This window comes from Neovison vison, chromosome 5, assembly GCF_020171115.1.
Source record: "Neovison vison isolate M4711 chromosome 5, ASM_NN_V1, whole genome shotgun sequence".
Taxonomy (NCBI): domain Eukaryota; kingdom Metazoa; phylum Chordata; class Mammalia; order Carnivora; family Mustelidae; genus Neogale; species Neogale vison.
The window spans coordinates 33,362,719-33,383,267 of NC_058095.1; the positions used below are offsets into that span (position 1 = coordinate 33,362,719).

At 39.7% G+C, this 20,549-nt stretch overlaps 1 protein-coding gene across 2 annotated transcripts in view; it reads left to right on the forward strand.

The window, feature by feature from the left end:
* AP2B1 (adaptor related protein complex 2 subunit beta 1) overlaps positions 1–20,549 on the forward strand; it is a 126,579-nt gene that overhangs the window by 12,292 nt on the left and 93,738 nt on the right. For both annotated transcript variants that reach the window (XM_044248420.1, XM_044248421.1), the window contains exons 3-5: positions 1,416–1,521; positions 8,171–8,306; positions 10,918–11,163. In XM_044248420.1, coding sequence (XP_044104355.1) covers positions 1,416–1,521; positions 8,171–8,306; positions 10,918–11,163 — 488 coding nt within the window. The remainder of the gene's footprint in view (positions 1–1,415; positions 1,522–8,170; positions 8,307–10,917; positions 11,164–20,549) is intronic.

Consider the following 20,549-nt stretch of genomic DNA (forward strand, 5'->3'; position numbering starts at 1 on the left):
TTTTTAAGATTTTATTTATTTATGTGACAGAGATCATAAATAGAGAGGCAGGCAGAGAGAGGGGGAGGCAGGCTCCCCTCTGAGCAGAGATCCTGATGCGGGGCTTGAGCCCAGGACCCTGGGACCATGACCTGAGCTGAAGGCAGAGGCTTAACCCACTGAGCCTCCCAGGCGCCCCTCCCTGTACCATTCATGAAGCTTCAATTTTATTATTTCCATCAGACCAGTTGGATAGGATGGGGCCTTGAAGCCTTAAAGTGCTAATTAGAGCAAGGATTCTCAGCCCTGGTTGTGCATTAGAATCACATGGAGGAACTTTTTAAAAAATATGAATGATGTCTCTCAAATAAATAAATAAAATCTTAAAAAAAAAAGGGGGGGGGCGCCTGGGTGGCTCAGTGGGTTAAAGCCTCTGCCTTCGGCTCAGGTCATGATCCCAGGGTCCTGGGATCGAGCCCCGTATCAGGCTCTCTGCTCAGCAGGGAACCTGCTTCCCTTCCTCTCTCTCTGCCCGCCTCTCTGCCTACTTGTGATCTCTGTCTCTCAAATAAATAAATAAAATCTTAAAAAAAATAAATAAATAAAAATAAAAAACAAAAAATATGAATGGGGCACCGGGGTGGCTCAGTTGTTAAGCATCTGCCTTTGGCTCAGGTAATGATCCCAGGGTCCTGTGATCAAGCTTTGTGTTGGGCTTCCTGCCCTGCAGGGAGTCTGCTTCTCCCTCACCCACTCTCCCTGCTTGTTCCCTCTCTTACTGTGTCTCTCTCTGTCAAATGAATAAATAAGATCTTTAAAAAAAAAAAAAACAAAAAAACGAATGTGAGAGCTCTTCTTGACATGCTGATAGAACCTGAGCATTGTTATTCTCTAAATACCTCCCAGGTAATATTTAGTTGGAAACCTCTGGATTCAGCAGTCAGGAGACACAGTTCTAAGAGCAGCTCTGTCACTAACTCACTCTGTGATCTTTGAACCTCAGTTCTTTATCCGTGGGTGAATGAGCAGATATCTGGAATCTCTTTGGTTTGAAAACAGATTTGTGAACCCGTTTTGTGCCTACATTTATTTTTTCCTTGGGACCTTGAAATTCTGATGGAAGATCTTCATCAGTCAGATGCCATTCTCTCCCTATTGTAGTAGGATATCAGGAGATTTGTTTTTTCCCCACCCATATACTTCCTAAGATCTGGATTTTACATTCTTCTCTGGCCATAATCTCAAAGATGGTATTGTTATCAGTGGGTCAATTAATAGTGTGTGGACTTGAATTATACCTGTCCTATAGTTTTTAAATTCTCTTCTTCAATTGCTGCCCTGCCTCTGGTCAGTGGTCATGTTATGTATTAGAGTGTAGTATTCCGGTCTAGTTTTCTGGTCCTGGGATCTCACCAGTTCACTCTCTTCTTTTGTAGGAGAAATCTTTGAATTAAAGGCTGAACTCAATAATGAAAAGAAAGAAAAGAGGAAGGAGGCTGTGAAGAAAGTGATTGCTGCCATGACTGTGGGAAAGGACGTTAGGTAAGGGTAATCACTCCTGCTGTTGGTCACTTTACACCCATACCCTATTTTATGGCTTCTACTGCTTTTTGTTTAACTGTTGTAATCATAGAATCTATAAAAATGGGTTTGTCCCACTGAAAGATCATGAGGAAGTGTTTGCTTTTACATTAACTCTGTGACAAGTTTTTTTGAAGAATGAAACCAGTTTGATTTTGTTGCATTGAGATCTAACCTAAAACCTCCTGAGAGCTGGCACAGTTACACGTCTTCTGTTGAAGTAGTTCTAGAGAAGATGCTAAAAGTGTACTGAGAAGCAGAAGCTCATACTTTCTTTAATTGGCTCAAGCTAGTGTCCTTAACTCTACAACTGTAGTTTCAGTTGCTGAATTAAAGATGAAAATCAGTGTTAACAAAGTCCATTTTGTCTTTTTTTTTCCCCCCCTGTAATTCAGCCAGACCATTTGGAAATAGGTACAGATTATTCACAGGCCCCTGAGGATTCACAAGATCCTTTTCTGGGGATTTGTGAGGTCAAAGCTGTCTTTATAATAATACTTGGGTATTATTTGCCTTTTTTACTGTGCTGGCATTTGCACTGCAGGTACCTTAGTGTGAATCAAGTTAGCAGTGCCAAACTGTGACAGTAGTCATTGTATTCGTCACCACTATATACTTGGAGGGGAAATAGGCAGTTATACTTATGACTGTTTTTCGTGAAACATTAAAAATTTATTTTATTAAGGGGTGCCTGGGTGGCTCAGTGGGTTAAAGCCTCAGCCTTCGGCTCAGGTCATGATCCCAGGGTCCTGGGATCGAGCCCCATGTCGGGCTCTCTGCTCAGCATGGAGCCTGCTTCCTCCTCTCTCTGCCTGCTTCTCTGCCTACTTGTGATCTCCGTCTGTCAAATAAATAAATAAAATCTTTTAAAAAAATTTATTTTATTAAGCTTTGAATCTTGACTATAGGTCATTTTAATATTCCACATGATAAAGCAGGAATTATGCATAAAGCACTTCTGCTGCATAGCAAAGTGATGGTTGACTTGGAGAAAAACCCTTGCAAAATTATTTGAATTGGGAACCCCATTTTTTAGTGAAAAAATGATTGATAGGTTATAGTTAATCAGGCTTCAGTATTTGGGAGACATTTTATCAAAAATGAACAAAGTGAACCTGTCACTTCTAGAGAAAAAATTTGACATTGGATACATTTTGAGCTTTAAAGTAAAAATTAGATTGCTGGAAAACTTGTATCTCACAACATGAGCTTGACAGCTTCCCAATACTTACAGAATTTTCTAATGAGCTTGGTAATGAAATTAATGAATGTATTATTTACATTCAAATTTATGTGGTGAAATTTGTCGTCATTGGGAAGATCTGCATAACTCAGCCAGTATTTCCGAAATGACCACTGCATGTATCACAAAACTATGCGTGGGTAAAAGATCCAGTCAAAATAATTGATAAATGAATGCATTTTAATGCAATTAAATATTAAAAGCTCGATATGGTTTCAGATTCCTCATTGCAACTAACCTTTTTAAAAAAGATTTATTTATTTATTTTAGAGATAGGGATAAGGAAAGAGCATGCACACGCAAGTGGGAAAGGGGCAGAGGGAGAGAGAGAATCTTAGGCAGACTTCCTGCTGAGCCCAGAGCCTGTTGAGGGTCTGGATTCTATGACCCTAAGATCATGAACTGAGCAGAAACCAAAAGTCAGACACTTAACCCACTGAGCCATCTAGGTGTCCCTCCAACTAACTCTTAGGGAGCTATCATTTGCAGACTGAAAAAAGAAAAAAATATAGCATTTGTTTAGCTTTTCAGTGAATCAAAGAATATCCAGTTAATCTGATAAAGCTGTTAAATTACTGCTCCCTTTTCCACCAACATATGTGTATCATTTTTTTTTCTTTAGTCCAAACAGTATTCTACAACAGGTTGAATGTAGGAACGAATATGAAGATCCAGCTGTCTTTTCTTTTCAAGATTTTTATTATTTATTTATTTATTTGACAGATAGAGATCACAGGCAGGCAGAGAGACAGGCAGAGAGGGGGAAGCAGGCTTCCTGTGAGCAGAGAGCCCGATGTGGTGCTTGATCCCAGACAGCTGTCTTTTCTTAAACCAGACATTAAAGAGATTTGCAAAAATATAGAACACTGTCATCTTAATTTTAAAAAAATACAAAATTTTTACTTTAAAATATTTGTTAATATGAAATACATTTATTATTTTAAATGGATCAGTGTTTTTTAAAGTATTTCTGTTTTAATTCCTGATAGCATAAAATATCAGTAGGTATAACCCACAGGAACAAAAACTCTCTGGGGATCTCAAGAATTTTTAGAGTGTAAAGGGTTTCCTGAGACCTGGAGGGTGAGAGCAGTTCCCCCAACCAGACCAGGGGCCCAGGTGGAAACGGTGGCAATTAATGACTCAGATATTGGAGTTTAGTTTGTTAGCATTTGGTTCTTTTTTTTTTTTTTAAGATTTTATTTATTTATTTGATAGAGATCACAAGTAGGCAGAGAAGCAGGCAGGCGGGGGTGGGGGAGCAGACTCCCCGCTGAGCAGAGAGTCCAAGGCAGGGCCTGATCCCCGGACCCTGAGATCATGACTGAGCTGAAGGCAGAGGCTCAAATCAGTTTTAAATGTTCATCTGAAAACCGTTTTTAGCTTACAGCTCATACAAAAGTAGTGGTGGGCTGTATTTTGTGCACAGGCTATGGTTTTCCTGTCCAGGATCGATCTAGTCACTGATGGGCTATTTTTGCCAAGTATTAAATCTAGATTGAAAGCATCCGTACTGATGAACTGGTAAAAGTCAACATAACTGGTAAACTGGTAAAAGTCATTAGTGGGGCTTTTGTGTTCTCACCAAGGTTATTCATGTATCCTACAAAAGTGAAACCTCTTTTTTTTTTTTTTTTTTTAGATTTTTTCTTTATTTGACAGACAAAGATCACAAGTAGGCAGAGAGGCAGGCAGAGAGCGAGGAGGAAGCAGGCTCCCTGCTGAGCAGAGAGCCCAATGTGGGGCTCGATCCCAGGACCCTGGGACCATGACCTGCGCCGAAGGCAGAGGCTTTAACCCACTGAGCCACTCAGGCGCCCCAAAAGTGAAACCTCTTTGAGTTTCCTTTTGTATGCTTGGTAAACACTACTTGTTAATCTGTTAATTGCTAATAATTTGTGCTTATGCTATTCCACGTGTCATAATTTTTTTTTTTAAAGATTTAATTTATTTATTTGACAGAGAGAGATCACAAGTAGGCAGAGAGGCAGGCAGAGAGAGAAGGAGGAGGAAGCAGGCTCCCTGCTGAGCAGAGAGCCCGATGCGGGACTCGATCCCAGGACCCCGAGATCATGACCTGAGCCGAAGGCAGTGGCTTAACCCACTGAGCCACCCAGGCGCCCCCCACGTGTCATAATTTAAAAAGGGTAATAGATGTCTCAGCCTTAGTTGAAGAGACCCAAAATTTGAAAAATTAAGGAATAATGACATAATAGTTTTGTAATAGGTACCAGAGTATGTATATTAAAGACAATAAGAGTTCTTCGAAAGAGAGATCCATGTAAATAGGAACAGTTGAAGAACGCTTCTTGGAGGAGATGGAATTTGTACAGTGCCTAGATAGCTCAAAGATGCAGAATAATAGAGATTAGGTATTCTTAGGTTATCATATTTCAGTCTCCCCTGCAAGTAATTTCAAGTTCAGTGCTGTCTGATAGAAATACAATGTGGGGCATATATAATTTAAAATTTTCTGATAGCCAAATTAAAAAAGTAAAATTAATATGAATAATATATTTTACTTAACACAGTACATTCAAAGTACCATTTCATCATGAAATCAATATAAAAATTATTAATGAGGTATTTTACATTATACTTTTCTTTTTTTTTTTTTAATTTTATTTATTTATTTGACAGGAGAGCCCACAAGCAGGGGGAGCTGCAGAGAGAGGGGAAGCAGGCTCCCTGCTCAGCAGGGACTCTGGGCTCAATCCCAGGACCCTGAAATCATGACCTGAGCTGAAGGCAGATGCTCAGCTGACTGAGGCACCCAGGTGCCCCACATTATATTTTTCATACTAAGTCTGAAGAGCCAATGTGTGTTTGTTGTTTTTCTTTAAGATTTTATTTATTTATTTGACAGAGCACAAGTAGGCAGAGCAGCAGGCAGATGCAGGCTCTCTGCAGAGCAGGCAGCCCGTTGCGGGGCTCTATCTCTGGACCCTGGGATCATGACCTGAGCCAAAGGCAGACGTCCAACTGACTGGGCCACCCAGGCGTTCCCAATATGTGTCTTACATACATACATCAGATCTTAGTTCAGACCAGCCACATTGCCAGTGAGTAACTACATATGACTAGTGGCTACCATACTGGAAAGTTCAGGTTTCTAGCTTTATAAGTTGGTACTTAACGGTTTTTACCTTTAAATTTTATTTATTTGAGATGGAAGATGGAGGGTCAGAGGGAGAAGCAGACTCCCTGCCAAGCAGGAAGCCTGATGTGGGATTCGATCCCAGGATTCCAGGATCATGACCTGAGCAGAAGGCAGTCACTGAGCCACCTAAATGCCTGGTTTTTACTTTTAGAACTTATTCTTGATAGAGATCTTCTTGATCTTACGCAGGTTGTTGGAATTAAATTACTCAGGATCTTAAATTTACTGTTGGTTAATATGTCACATTTATTGAGCAGTTTTACAGTTGTTTTGTCCATGAGTTATTCTAGGAAATGGAAAGAACATTAATTTTGGGAGAGTGTTAATTAGTGTTTATTGATTATCTACATGTGCATGAAACTACACTAGGTATGTACATTCAGGTTAAATGATTTTCAGGAGACTGTTTCGTTGGAGAAAAGGTAGATGCTTTGACTTTGCAATCCATCTTCCTTTTTGTAAATAACTTTGTGTTTATTGTGTCTGTACAGGAGTTGTACTGTGTGACTAGTTATTTCAGTCATTCTCTGTCCTGTAGAAATATTCTGACATTTTTCTGTACTTGTAAGATGTTAAGAAGTATTTAAAATTAAGGGGCGCCTGGGTGGCACAGTCAGTTAAGCATCTGACTTTTGGTTTCAGCTCAGGTCATGATCTCAGGGTTGTGAGATCGAGCCCTATATAGGGCTTTGCACTCAGCATGGAGTCAGGTTGGGATTCTCTCTCCTTCTGTCTCTGCCTCTCCCACTCATGTTCTCGCTCTCGAATAAATTTTTTAAAAAGGCATTTAAAATTTATATAGTACTTTTTTTTTAAAAGATTTTATTTATTTATTTGAAAGAGAGAGATCACAAGTAGGCAGAGAGGCAGGCAGAGAGAGAGAGGAGGAAGCAGGCTCCCCACTGAGCAGAGAGCCCGATGCGGGACTCGATCCCAGGACCCTGAGATCATGACCTGAGCCGAAGGCAGCGGCTTAACCCACTGAGCCACCCAGGCGCCCTAAAATTTATATAGTACTTTGATAAAGCCTTGGGGGAAGGTTAATTACCACTCTCTTGTAAAATATAGTTAATCTGTACTTTAAAAATACAGCTTATACTTTAAAATCAAATAAGCTACTCTTCCAAACTAGTGGTTTGGGAGCCATTCCAAACAAAATCTACTCTCCTTTGGCTTTATAAGAGAGTAGTAAATCATGCAATGAGTTGAATTTGGGAAAAGTGTAAACTCCTTTTCTATTTGAGGACACTCAAAATTTTCATTTGTCTGAGTTTGTAACGTTAAGAGTAAAGAAATTTTTAAAAAAGAATAAAGAAAGAAATTCTAGAAAGGAATCAGGACTTCTTAGAAAAATGACTGGTTTCAGTTGTGAGATTAGAAATGAACCCTAATCCCAGGTAGAGCATCGTGTCCTACCAGAAAGTGAGGAAACTGGTGACAATGTAGGACTCCATCATAGGGACTCAGAAGATAGCTGAGTAAAAGTCCCCACTGACCAAGGATAGAAGAATATGAACATTAAAAGTATAGCAACCATAGTGCTTTGAACCTGCAATGAATTGATATGTAGAATTACTGTTAATTTTTTTATGTGATAAAGATTGTGGCTTTTTAAAACAAAATCCCTAAAGATGAGCCCTAAAATATGTATGAAATTATATAATGTTTAGGATTTAGCTAAGAATAATCCAGAGTAGCAGCTCTGGGTGGCTCAGTCAAGTTAAGTGTCCAGCTCTTGATCTTAGCTCAGGTTGATCTCAGGGTTGTAAGTTCAAGCCCCATGTTGGGCTCCATGAAGGGTGTAGAGCCTACTTTAAAAAAAAAAAAAAAAATCCAGAGCAATTAGTTGGAATAGGGGTGGGGAAAGGGAGAATGGATTGAGGATATGTATGAAACAAAATTGGATGTGTATTAATACTTCTTTGCAGCTGCGTGATGGATACATTTGTTATGCTGCTTTGTCTACTTTTGTTTGTTAGAAAATTTTCATAATGAAAAGTTTCTTAAATCTATTTTTAGAGACCTTCTTGGAACCAGGACTATAATTTCTTTAGAAATTCATTTCAGTCTTAGTTGTTACCACAGTGGGGATGTATTTCCTTGCGTCAGATCACTTGGGTAAATAAGGCCATTTCTTCATGTTCCATCCAGTAACTTGGCACCAGCACCTACTCATTTTCCTTTTCTCTTTTCTCCTGTCTTCTCAGTTCTCTGTTTCCAGATGTAGTGAACTGTATGCAAACCGACAACCTGGAATTAAAGAAACTTGTTTATCTCTATTTGATGAACTACGCCAAGAGTCAGCCAGACATGGCCATCATGGCTGTCAACAGCTTTGTGAAGGTAACATTTCCCCCGCTTCCCAGGAACCAGTCTCATCTACCTCAAGTAACCTTTTCAGAAGTGTTTCTTGATATAGTTAATGTCTGCGTTGCAAATAAGCCACCTCTGTTCCAAAAGAGGACCTCTAGAGAAGTACTGGCAGTGACTAGGAGTGTTCATGTTTTTAAGCATTCTTTATGCCAGCATTCGTCATCCAGTTCAAACCATATGGAGAGCCTTCTGTTAGCTGGTCTTGGTGCATCCTTGCCAGATGGGAGAAGAAAGCCAGGTGAAGAAACCTCAATGTTTTACCTTGCCAGGCTGACAAAGGTTAGGATTATCATTGCAGTTTCAGTAACCTGAGCTTTATCTGTTTTATGTTTGGAGAAATTATGCTTATGGGTCAGAAGTAGTGGAAACTGCAGGAACGACTACTTCTGTTTTGTTTTACTTAATAGTTCTTAACACTCAGTTTTTTTTTTTTTTTATTATGAAACCTTCCAAACATATTCAAGTAGAGGAAATAGTATTATAAATTCCTAAATCCCCATCTTGTAGTTTCAGTAGTTACCAACCCAAGACCAGTCTTATTTAATTTACTCTCCCCATACATGCTTTCCTAACTCCCATTCCTTCTCTTACTGGATAATTTTAAAGCAAATTCCAAACATCATAAAGATGAAAAATCATTTCATCCTTATATTTGTGAGAGTAAGATCTCTTTTTAAAGATTTATTTATTTGAGAGAGAGAGTGTGTAAGTGCAGATGTGGCGGGGTGGGGGAACAGAGTCTTAGGCATACTCCGCACTGAGCTTGGAGCCAGACTTAGGGCTTGATTTCACAACCCTGAGATGATGACCTGAGCTGAAACCAAGAGTCCAGTGCACAACTGATGGCAGCACCTATGCACCCCAAGATCTCTTTTTAAAACATAACTACAGGGGCGCCTGGGTGGCTCAGTGGTTAAAGCCAATGCCTTCGGATCAGGTCATGATCCCAGCGTCCTGGGATCGAGCCCTGCATCGGGCTTTCTGCTCAGCAGGGAGCCTGCTTCCTCCTCTCCCTCTGCCTGCTTCTCTGCCTACTTGTGATCTCTGTCTGTCAAATAAATAAATAAAATCTTTAAAAACAAACATAACCAGCATTCTAAAATTAGCTTCTATTAGACTGTTTTGAAAAATATACAATATGCTTTCTTCTCATGGAATTTTTGTTCTTTTCCTGTGTTTAGCTATGTAGTACAGAATCAGAGAACACAACATTTTCATTCTTTCTGTCTGGTGGTTCATAGATGGACTACATCATTGGAAAGATAATTTAGTTTACATTTTTTAGAAGTTAGCATGTACATAGGTTTATAATTGTTCAGGCACATGGCTGGCTTAGTTGGTAGAGCATGTGACTCTTGATTTTGGGGTCATGAGTTCTAGCCCCATGTTGGGTGTGGAGATTATTTTAAAATAAATAAATAGGGGCACCTGGGTGGCTCAGTGGTTTGAAGCCTCTGCCTTCGGCTCAGGTCATGGTCTCAGGGTCCTGGGATTGAGCCCCGCATCGGGCTCTCTGCTCAGCGAGGAACCTGCTTCCTCCTCTCTCTTTGCCTGCCTCTCTGACTACTTGTAATCTCTGTCTATCAAATAAATAAATAAAATCTCTTAAATAAATAAATAAACTGCTCATTTTAAAAAAAAGGAGAAGGTACTTCAGAGGGCCCTTTCTGCTACTTAACTCCAGACACTTAGGTCAGCCCTAAACCAGTTTCTGTTTTCCTTTGCTTTCTTGGCTGTAGGCCCCACAAAGTTCAGCCCTCTTTTCTCTCTGCTTGATATTTATAGACTGACTCTGGGATGGGACACATCTTTCCATTTCCTCTTTTATTTTTTCTGTTGTTAAGGCACGTCCACTAATGGCCATGGCAATGATAATACCAGCTCACTAAGCTTCCGCCTACTCCTCGATTGAATCCTACTGCACGTTTCTTCATTATGTTTTGTAAAACAGTTTAATGAATTCCTAACCTAAGCTCTCTCTCTCTTTTTTTTTTTTTTTAAGATTTTATTTAGGGGCACCTGGGTGGCTCAGTGGGTTAAAGCCTCTGCCTTCAGCTCAGGTCATGATCCCAGGGTCCTGGGATTGAGACCTGCATCGGGCTCTCTGCTCAGCAGGGAGCCTGCTTCCCCCTCTCTCTCTGCCTACTGCTCTGCCTACTTGTGATCTCTGTCAATAAATAAATAAATAAATAATAGATTTTATTTATTCATTTGAGAGGATGAGAAAGAGAGAGAGCATGAGAGGAGAGAGGTCAGAGGAACAAACAGACTCCTTGCTGAGCAGGGAGCCCTATGCAGGACTTGATCTTGGGGCTCCAGGATCATGACCTGAGTCAAAGGCAGTTGCTTAACCAACTGAGCCACAGGTGCCCTAACCTAAGCTCTTAAATAGGCAACTAAGATTTGTACTTAGGAAACAGAAGCATAGGAGATCAGTGTTATGATACAGAATATAACTGGAAGCTTACATTAAGGAAGTGTTCTTTTGTGGCTTATAGAAACAAGACTGTTTACCTTTAGTCACCGTGTACACCTGTAGTTGTCAATGATTGTTTTTCTTTCTTTCTTTCTTTTTTAAAAGGACTGTGAAGATCCCAATCCTCTAATTCGGGCCTTAGCAGTCAGGACCATGGGGTGCATTCGGGTGGACAAGATTACAGAATATCTCTGTGAGCCTCTCCGCAAGTGCTTGAAGGATGAAGATCCCTATGTTCGGAAAACAGCAGCAGTCTGTGTGGCAAAACTCCATGATATCAATGCCCAAATGGTGGAAGATCAGGGATTTCTGGATTCTCTGCGGGATCTCATAGCAGATTCAAATCCAATGGTAATAAGCTTCTGCTTTTATAAAGAGAGCAGTACTTAGAATAGGTTCCTTTAAAAAGCCTGTTTAAAACAAATCTTTGGGGCATTGAAAAAGGTTAGCTATGAGAAACATGAATTCTCTATGTCCCTCAGATTATGTAGGTGTTTTCTGAAATGAAAACCAAGTACTAAAATACAAGGGTCTTTTTTTTTTTTAATTAAAGATTTTATTTATTTATTTGACAGATCATAAGTAGGCAGAGAGGCAGGCAGAGAGAGAGGAGGAAGCAGGCTCCCCGCTGAGCGGAGAGCCTGATGTTGGGGCTCGATCCCAAGACCCTGAGATCATGACCTGAGCCGAAGGCAGAGGCTTTAACCCATTGAGCCACCCAGGCGCCGCAAATACAAGGGTCTTAAAGCAGATCTTTGTATCATATTTACCCCTGTATTTCCTCAAAAACTGGTTCTTTCATCTTTTTTTTAAGAGGGTTTTACCTTAAATTTATGACAGTTTTTAAAGGATTATTTCTTCCGATGTTTTAGGTCTCTGGTAGTGTAGAAATAGAAACAAAGTAATATTTATTGCTTGATTATTGTAATGCAATCTTCTACAGGAAAATTCTAGGACAAAATTCTTTCTGTCAGCTTATGTTCTAAATGTTTGGCAGCTAGAACATAATACTTTAAAGTTTAGGGACCTTTTATTTCTCTTATTAATTTTTTTTAACTTTGTCCTTATAATGAAAGGGAGAAAGTCCCAAGTTGTATGTTGACTACTAGTAACTGGAGCTCATTCGAATGGAATGATTGATTACTAGGTACCATTACTGAGAAGGCAGAGGAATATGGCCATTTTTTTCCCCTTTATGCCCAATGCAGTATTTACTTGGAGGTGAATAACTTTGAGTTAAGTAGTAGATCACCTCTGAACACTTTCTTTGTGAACTTTTTGAAATAGAGTTGGAATTTGCCCTTGAAATAGACATTGTCTCTCACTTGTGAATCATGTGCTCAGATCTCTGTTTTGGTATTTCATTTGGGTCATTTTATTCTTTGACTAGCCTTGGCTTCTGTTTATAAGCCTTTAAGTTTAGTGTTAAAGTCAAAGGATGAAGAAAACCACATTTTTTTTAAGGTATTATGGTACTACCTACCTCAGGAATCGTCTAGCTACCTTCTAGGCACAGAAGTTGGTGTGGGTGTATATGTGCTTAAACAATGACTTCTGAAAGGTACCACCAGCAGTATTAGAAGATTCATCCTTTCCTTTTTTTCCCTCAAGTAGGACCATGTGGCACCTTTTTAAAAAAATTCTGTAAAGAAAGAAATTTATAAGGCATTAGTGTCTATTTATAGAATGTTTAGCTGGTCCCAAGTTGTGTTTTGGTGTTGTTTTTGAGTCACTGTTACCCTGAGCAGCTGTCTTTGAAATTTTTTGAGGACAAATGAGAAGATAAGAGTTTGGGCTCCATGCTTCCAGGTTTCAGGGTTCCAGATGTGCAGGATATTGTGCACTCATATTCAGTGGAGCTTGGAGTGTGGAGTGGAGTGAGATGAAAATGAGTTCTAGCTCATAGTTAATTCCAGTTTGGGGAGAAAAAAAGGCATTTTTATACCAATGTAAATTCTTCAAAATAGAACCTATAAAATTAGATGATGAGGGATAGGGGCTAACTGATGGTTTAGTAAAGAAGTTTTATTTATTTATTTAAAGAATTTATTTATTTATTTGACAGACGGAGATCACAAACAGGCAGAGGCAGGCAGGGAGAGAGGAAGGGAAGCAGGCTCCCCGCCGAGCAGAGAGCCCAGTGCGGGGTTCATGGGGTTCAATCCCAGGATGCTGGGATCACGACCTGAGCTGAAGGCAGAGGCTTTAACCCACTGAGCCAACCAGGTGCGCCATTAGTAAAGAGTTTTTTTATTTTGTTGTTCATTTGTTGTACCCAAGCACTTGGATCTTTATCCAGAGTAGTTGAGAGGATGGAATGATCTGGAACAAGCCTAATTTGACTTATTTTAAGTTTTCATTGTGGAGGAGGAACTGGTTTTTGTCCAGCCCACAATACTCTCAAGTAATACATGTATTTATACATATATTTATTTATTTATACTTTTTATTATGGGAATTTTCAAATATATTCGAAGTTAGAGTGACTAAATGAAAACAATAGATAAATAAAATGAACACATTTAACATCACCAGATTCAATCATTATCAACATGTGCCAGTCTTGTTTTTAGCTATTTTCTCCCACACCATACCTATGTGTACAGAATTTAAACAGGCAACACATCAATGGGTCTCTTTGAAAATCCCTCCGAATCACTTCCTGATTTGTTGTAGTAAAAACAGGTTAAGAAATTTTAAGAGCATTATAGTTTGCTATAATGTTATATTATACTCAGTTATGTTTGAGAAAACTTTTAGAGAAAATTTAAGGTTCCTTGGTAGATTTTGAGAAACTGTTTCAGGAATGACTTTTTTTTTTCTTTTTAAAAAAATTTTATTTATTTGTCAGAGACAGAGAGAAAGTGAGCACAAGCAGGGGGAGCAGCAGGTGGAGGGAGAGGGAGAAGCAGACTTCCCACTGAAGAGCTTCCACAGGGAGCCCAATGTGGGACTCCATCCCAGGACTCTGGGATCACGACCTGAGCTGAAGGCTGATGTTCAACCAGCTGAGCCACCCAGGCGTCCCAAGGAATGACTTTTGTTTTGCCGTCTTTATTACCAATTTTCTTAGAGCAGGTATCAGCGTTAATTATCATTGGACCTATTGCCCTCTAAATAGAAAATCTTGGGATGCCTGGGTGGCTCAGTTGGTTGGACGACTGCCTTCAGCTCAGGTCATGATCCTGGGGTCCCGAGATCGAGTCCCACATCGGGCTCCCAGCTTCATGGGGAGTCTGCTTCTCTCTCTGACCTTCTCCTCACTCATGCTCTCTCTCTCACTGTCTCTCTCTCAAATAAATAAATAAAATCTTTAAATAAATAAATAAATAGAAAATCTTTGTGATTCTTGTCAGATTTCTCGGTAGCAGAACTTTTCCCTGATACTGTTCAATTGAGTGCTAGCAAGGTGTACAGGCTGCAAAATTTAAGGTGCTGCTCACATTCAGGTGTCAGTCTGTACCCACACAAACCTGAAAGTGGGGTGTGCCATGCTTGCCCTACTCCTATCCCGGCCTTACATTCAGATCATTTTTTGAACTCTTCGTGCTCGTTTTAATGAAGAACTGAAAAGCTTGGATTAAGATAGTCAACAGACGTACAGGCCTGTTTTAAATCTTGAACCCATACTTTTCGTCTCAAACTGGATGTCCTGCTTTTTACCTAAAAGTGTTAGAACTAACATTTAGGCCACTGATTTTACTTTGTTGTCAGCTGGGTCAAAGACTGTTGATAGGGAACAGAGGAGTGCATGAATGTAAAGTGTAGCAGCTCCAACACCTAAGAAGTTCCTAAGGCTTATGAGGACTGTGTCATTAGGAAAAAGGGTATTTAAATTTGATTGCATTCTATGCCAGTTAAATGCTTTCAGTTATATTACTTAGTTCTCTTATCCTCTTAGTGAAGTAGAGGTTATTCCATATTAGAGATCAAGGTTTTCCTAAAGTCTGACAACTAGTGGTAACATAGCTAGGATTCTAACCTAGTTCTGAGTCCCAGTGCCCATTATCGGTCACTGCCTTCATGGATGTATGCATATGATAGAATTTAAGTGTGTATATTCACACATACACATTTAGAACTGTCTTATTTTCTCAAAATGGTAAAAATTTTGAACATATGAAGGCCTTAAATGATCTGTTTTACTGTGGGAATCCTCTCAGTGCTCTTACTCTGATGACGGGTAGGAGTCTTCTTGCTGCTCTTGAGGAGTAATTTTGTTCCACTTTTTCTGAAGTTGTTCCACATGGTGGCAGCACCGCAACAGCAAATATTAGAATCTCTTGCAAAACGAACGTTTCCAGCGGCTTCTGCCTTAGTCATTTTCTTAGAGCTCACTTCAGAAGGGCATCCTAGATGTAAGAGCACCTGAACACTTGCAGAAGTGACTTTGAAATCTGAGGGAAATATTGATCAAGATCTGAATACTTTGTGACTTTTGTGAATCTCCAGGGTTATTCCTGGGTGTAGTGTACCTTGCAGCAAGTACGAGAACTTTAATATGTTTTCATTCTCTTTCTGAGGGTTGGGGGGGTGGATCATGCCTCATTTTCCTGCATTTAAGCCATTTATACCAGTTAGAGCAATCTTTCATAGCAATACTATTTGAAAGAGAAAAGATAGACTTGAAAGTAAAAAAAATTCTTTGTTAAATTCTAGCTCAACTTCCCTGAGTTGTTTCCTCTTCTTTTGAATGAGTGGAACCATTGTAGACTGGTGTCAGGAGTATTTCTTGAGCTCTTGCATAAAAAAGCACATATTCAAGTACTTGGCTTATGGGAACTCACGAGAGTGATTGGTGCTGCTCCTGTAATGATGAAGTAGACGTCAGGCAAAGGTTAACTTATTGCTACAGTATTAAATTAAAATGTCCTGATTACTTTGATAACTGTGCAAACACATATAGTACAGTCTTTTCTGATTAGAGCCAAACTTCTTTTCAGATGCGGGTTTTATTATTCTTTATTTTGAAAGTATACCTGTATCCAGCATGAGGAACCGCTTTGGGGCTACAGGAAAATAGCTCCTATGATTTCTTCACAGTTGTCAGAATTTTTAAAATTTCCACTAAGTGTATACTTACAAGAAAAAAAAGTGTTTTTGAGCGATAGTAACTCTTCTGTAGCTTTTTGCCCACATATTAGGATTTACCCTCCTTACTATGTTTTTTCCTCTCCTCTGAGGCTTTTATGTATTCTGACTTCCATTAACACGTGCATGCCGGAGTCAGCCACTTCAGAGACTCTCTCAACAGCCCCCACTGAGCAGTGTTTGCTTTTGTTTGTGAACTCTGTTCTCCTGAGTCCTTCCCTTTGGCTTAGGGACTTGTACCTTTGATCTCTGTCTTCCAAGCCTTCTCAGTTTTGCTTCCATCACTCTGGGAGCTGCCTCCAGGAAGCCCTCTTGCACTGCTCTGAATCCGTCTGCCAAGCTCAAAATACTAAATAAATAAAAAACCTGTTTCTGTTTGCTGAGTGTTCTGGACAAGTAGTATGTTCTCAGAATTGCCTCAGCTTGACCTGCAGTGGCTTTTAGCAAAGGTTCTAGCTAAAACCACCAGCTTCTTTCAATTAGAACTTACTCTAGAAAGATGTTTTATGAAAAATAACCTCTTCTCAGAAAAACTATATACTTTAACTGTATGCTAGCCAGCTGTTGGTTTGTAAACCTTATGGATGCAGCAGCTTTTTTTTTTTTTCTTTCAGTTTCCTCCCTTTTATTTTTTTTAAATTATTTTTATTACCATACAATGTATTATTTGCCCCAGGGGTACAGGTCTGTGAATCATCAGGCTTACACATTTTTCTGGAAGCTTCTGTGGTGTAATCTCAAACCAGCCCCCTTTAAGTGGAGGGCAGAGAGGGACCAATGAGAGAGGCAGCCTCCTCCAGGTTGGTAGGTTGTAGCTCTAATAAGCAAAGAGAGCTGACACACAAGGCTTGCCTTTGGGCAGCAGCAAGACAGCATGGATCCTCACACCTGCCTGCCAGATCTTAAACGTTTATAAAGAGGCCTTAACTGGGTTCAGTCACGTATACCATGCAGGTGAAAGACAAGTGGAACCCCCATTCCAAGGATAGGTGTAGGATGAGAAGCCTCCAAGGTAGGGGCCGGGTTCCAGCTCACAGGTCGGTTGCCAGGCACGTGTTTTTGGTAACCGTCCCCAACATCAGCATGTAGAAGCAGCATGTTATGACAGCGGTTCTCAACGGGGAGCGGCTTTGCTCCCCAGGAGACGGTTGACAATATGTGGGAACTTTTGGTTGTTAAACTAATGGGAGAGGTGCTACTGGCATCTAGTAGGTAGAGTCCAGAGATACTTTAAACATCCTATAATGTATAGGACAGCGCCTTATGGTGAACAGTTATCCATCCCCGTATCCAGTAGTGCTGAATTGCAAAAATTTGGTTTATGGAGATAGTAGATGACGTTCAGGGCCAGAGTGGCTGCTGTTTTGAGTCCTGGTGTGGCTGCTCACTAAAAACGTTGTCTTGAGCAAGTTGTTTAAAATGAGCTTCAGTTTCATTATCTGTAAAATGAGTGTGATAATGCCTATTTTACTCGATTATTTCGAATAAGAAGAGTAATTTAAAAATTTAATGCCTGATATTTGGTAACTGCTTAATAAACTGTAGCTACTGAGGAACAGAGCTAACACTGCGTACTTTCTGATCATTGTAGTTTTTATTTAGGCCTTAGAAAGTTGTGTTGTGGCTTGTTGTCAGTCTAAGATGATACATATTGAAAAACTTAAGTCTCTAGGTCATTTTGTGAATGCAAGAATTTTTTTTTTTAAAAGATTTTATTTTATTTATTTGACAGAGATCCCAAGTAGACAGGAAGGTGGGCAGAGATGGACGGAGGGGGGCGGGGAGCAGACTCCCTGCTGAGCAAAGAGCCTGATACAGGGCTCAATCCCAGGACCCTGGGATCACGACCTGAGTCGAAGGCAGAGGCTTTAACCCACTCAGCCTCCCAGGTGCCCCATGAATGCAAGGATTTTTATCAGTATAAATGATGTCATTGTGGGCTATGTTAAATTTTCTGTGAAAGATAGGTCTAGAACACATAGAAAAACATAATGACTTCATTTAATTTAATACTTTGTATGATTTCTCTTATCCCTAAATGTATATTAATAAGTGAGAGAGTTTTAAAGTAGAATTTCATACATAAGTGAAATTAGAAATGGATAATGCCCTTCATGCCAGAAATCCATAAAGGAGTTCTAGGGCTGGTAGAATTTTAGGCATGTGTGAGAGAGTCAGTTTGTGGTAGGCACTTAATAACAGTAATGTGGGAGGTAATATATTCAGTCTGTCTGGGATCTCCCAAGTGAGTAATGTTATATTTGGGACTAAAAGAAGATCCACCATTAGTTTCTGCAGGGTTGGAGTAAATAGAATCCTTGAGGGCTGCTTTGATCTAAAGCTGACTGCCCAGCTCTTGTATTTTCCACTGGTTGATCTGAATTCTTTTCCGTCTCTGCTTACTGGAGAAGCAGAGTTTTTGTTTTCCTTTATAATAAACTCTGGAAATCTTTCTGTGATTTTCACTTCTTTTTAAAAATTCACTATGGGTTTTTATTTTACCGATTATTACCAACTTACAGGTGTTTTTTTTAATCTCATTTGGGAGGAATATTTCTAGATTTACAGAAAAGTTGCAAAGATAGCACAGATATATTCTCATATATTCTTCACTCAATGTCACTTAATGTTAACATCTTATATAACCATGGCACATTTGTCAAAAACTAAGAAATTAGCATTGGTACATTATTATTAACTAAAGTACAGATTTTGTTTGAATTTCACCTGTTTCAACACAAATGTCCTTTTGCTATTCTAGGATTCAGTTCAATAAAGATATAACTCAAGTCACAAAATAGCAAATTGCGTTTAATTTCTTCTTTTTATAAAGAGTTGACTCACACTGGTATGAAAAGTATCTCAAAAACAAAAAAGTGCTTTGTAATTATAAAATGTTACTCCCCCCTGCCCAGTACTGTATAGCATAGTGGGTAAAACTCAAGTTCTGGAGCCAAAACACTTGGGTTTGTGTCCTGGTTCTGGCATTTCTTAGCTCCCTAAACTTCCTATTAAACTTATTAATAAATAATACTTCTATCATAGGATCGTTGTGAACATTGAAGGATAGAGGGTTTGCAAAGCACTTAATCATAAACTTGGTATAGAGGAAGCCCTTCATAAGTTAACTACCATTTATGGTCTATATTGTATAGTCATTGTGAAGTTGTATATTAATAATTTTAGAAGAGTTAATCTTTCAATTGCGAATTTATTTTTATTTTTTAATTTTTTTTATTTTTTTTTTTAAAAGATTTTATTTATTTATTTGACGGAGAGAGAGTACAAGTAGGCAGAGAGGCAGGCAGGGAGAGAGGAAGGGAAGCAGGCTCCCCATTGAGCAGAGAGCCCGATGCGGGACTCGATCCCAGGACCCTGAGATCATGACCTGAGCCGAAGGCAGTGGCTTAACCCACTGAGCCACCCAGGCGCCCCTCAATTGCGAATTTATTTTTTAAAAATTTAATTTTCGGGGCACCTGGGTGGCTCAGTGTGTTAAAGCCCCTGCCTTCGGCTCAGGTCTTGATCCCAGGGTCCTGGGATTGAGCCCCACATCAGGCTCTCTGCTCAGCAGGGAGCCTGCTTCCTCCCCTCTCTCTGCCTGGCTCTCTGTCTACTTGTGATCTCTGTCTGTCAAATGAGTAAATAAAATCTTTTTTTTTTAAGATTTTATTTATTTATTTGACAGGTGGAGATCACAACTAGGCAGAGAGGCAGGCAGAGAAAGAGGAAGGAAAGCAGGCTCTTTGCTGAGCAGAGAGCCCAATGCGGGGCTCTATCCTGGGACCCTGGGGTCATGACCTGAACCAAAGGCAGAGGCTTTAACCCATTGAGCCACCCAGGCGCCCCCTAAATAAAATCTTAAAAAAAAAAAAAGTTTGATTTTCTTGTATGTGTTATTTAAAGCCAGACATTGTCTTTTTTTTTTTTTTTTAAGATTTTATTTATTTATTTGACAGACAGAAATCACAAGTAGACAGAGAGGCAGGCAGAGAGAAGAGGAAGCAGGCTCTCCCTGATGTGGGGCTCGATCCCAGGACTCTGGGATCATGACCTGAGCCGAAGGCAGAGGCTTTAACCCACTGAGCCACCCAGGCGCCCCAGACATTGTCTTTTAGGGTAATTTTCTAGGGAAGCTTACCCACAAATGAACCTAGGTATATTTACAGTGTTACTGACTACATCATTGCAGAGTTACTTTTAAAAGGTAATTATTCAAGAATAATGCCTTTTTTAAAAAAAATATTTTATTCATTTATTTGACAGCACAAGCAGGGGGAATGGCAGAGGGAGAAGGAGAAGCAAGCTGCCTGCTGAGCAGGGAGTCTGATGTATGGCTCAATCCCAGGACATTGGGGTCATGACCTGAGCTGAAGGTGGACACTTAACCAACTGAGCCACCTAGGTGCCCCTCAAGGATAAAATTTTAAAGCAGATTTTGTCAGCAGCTTCAGAAAACTGAATTCAGAAAACTGAATCTGTTGTACTTAGTGGCCCAAAAGATCACAGCTCATTCCTTTCTTAGTGTACTCTTTGAGATGATCTCAATACTCTTAATGTGGCAGGGATTACTTTGCTCTCAAAAGGAAGATAATAGTGGTGTGATAATAAATTTTTTGTTTTGTTCCTGTTGCACCTTGCTCTGG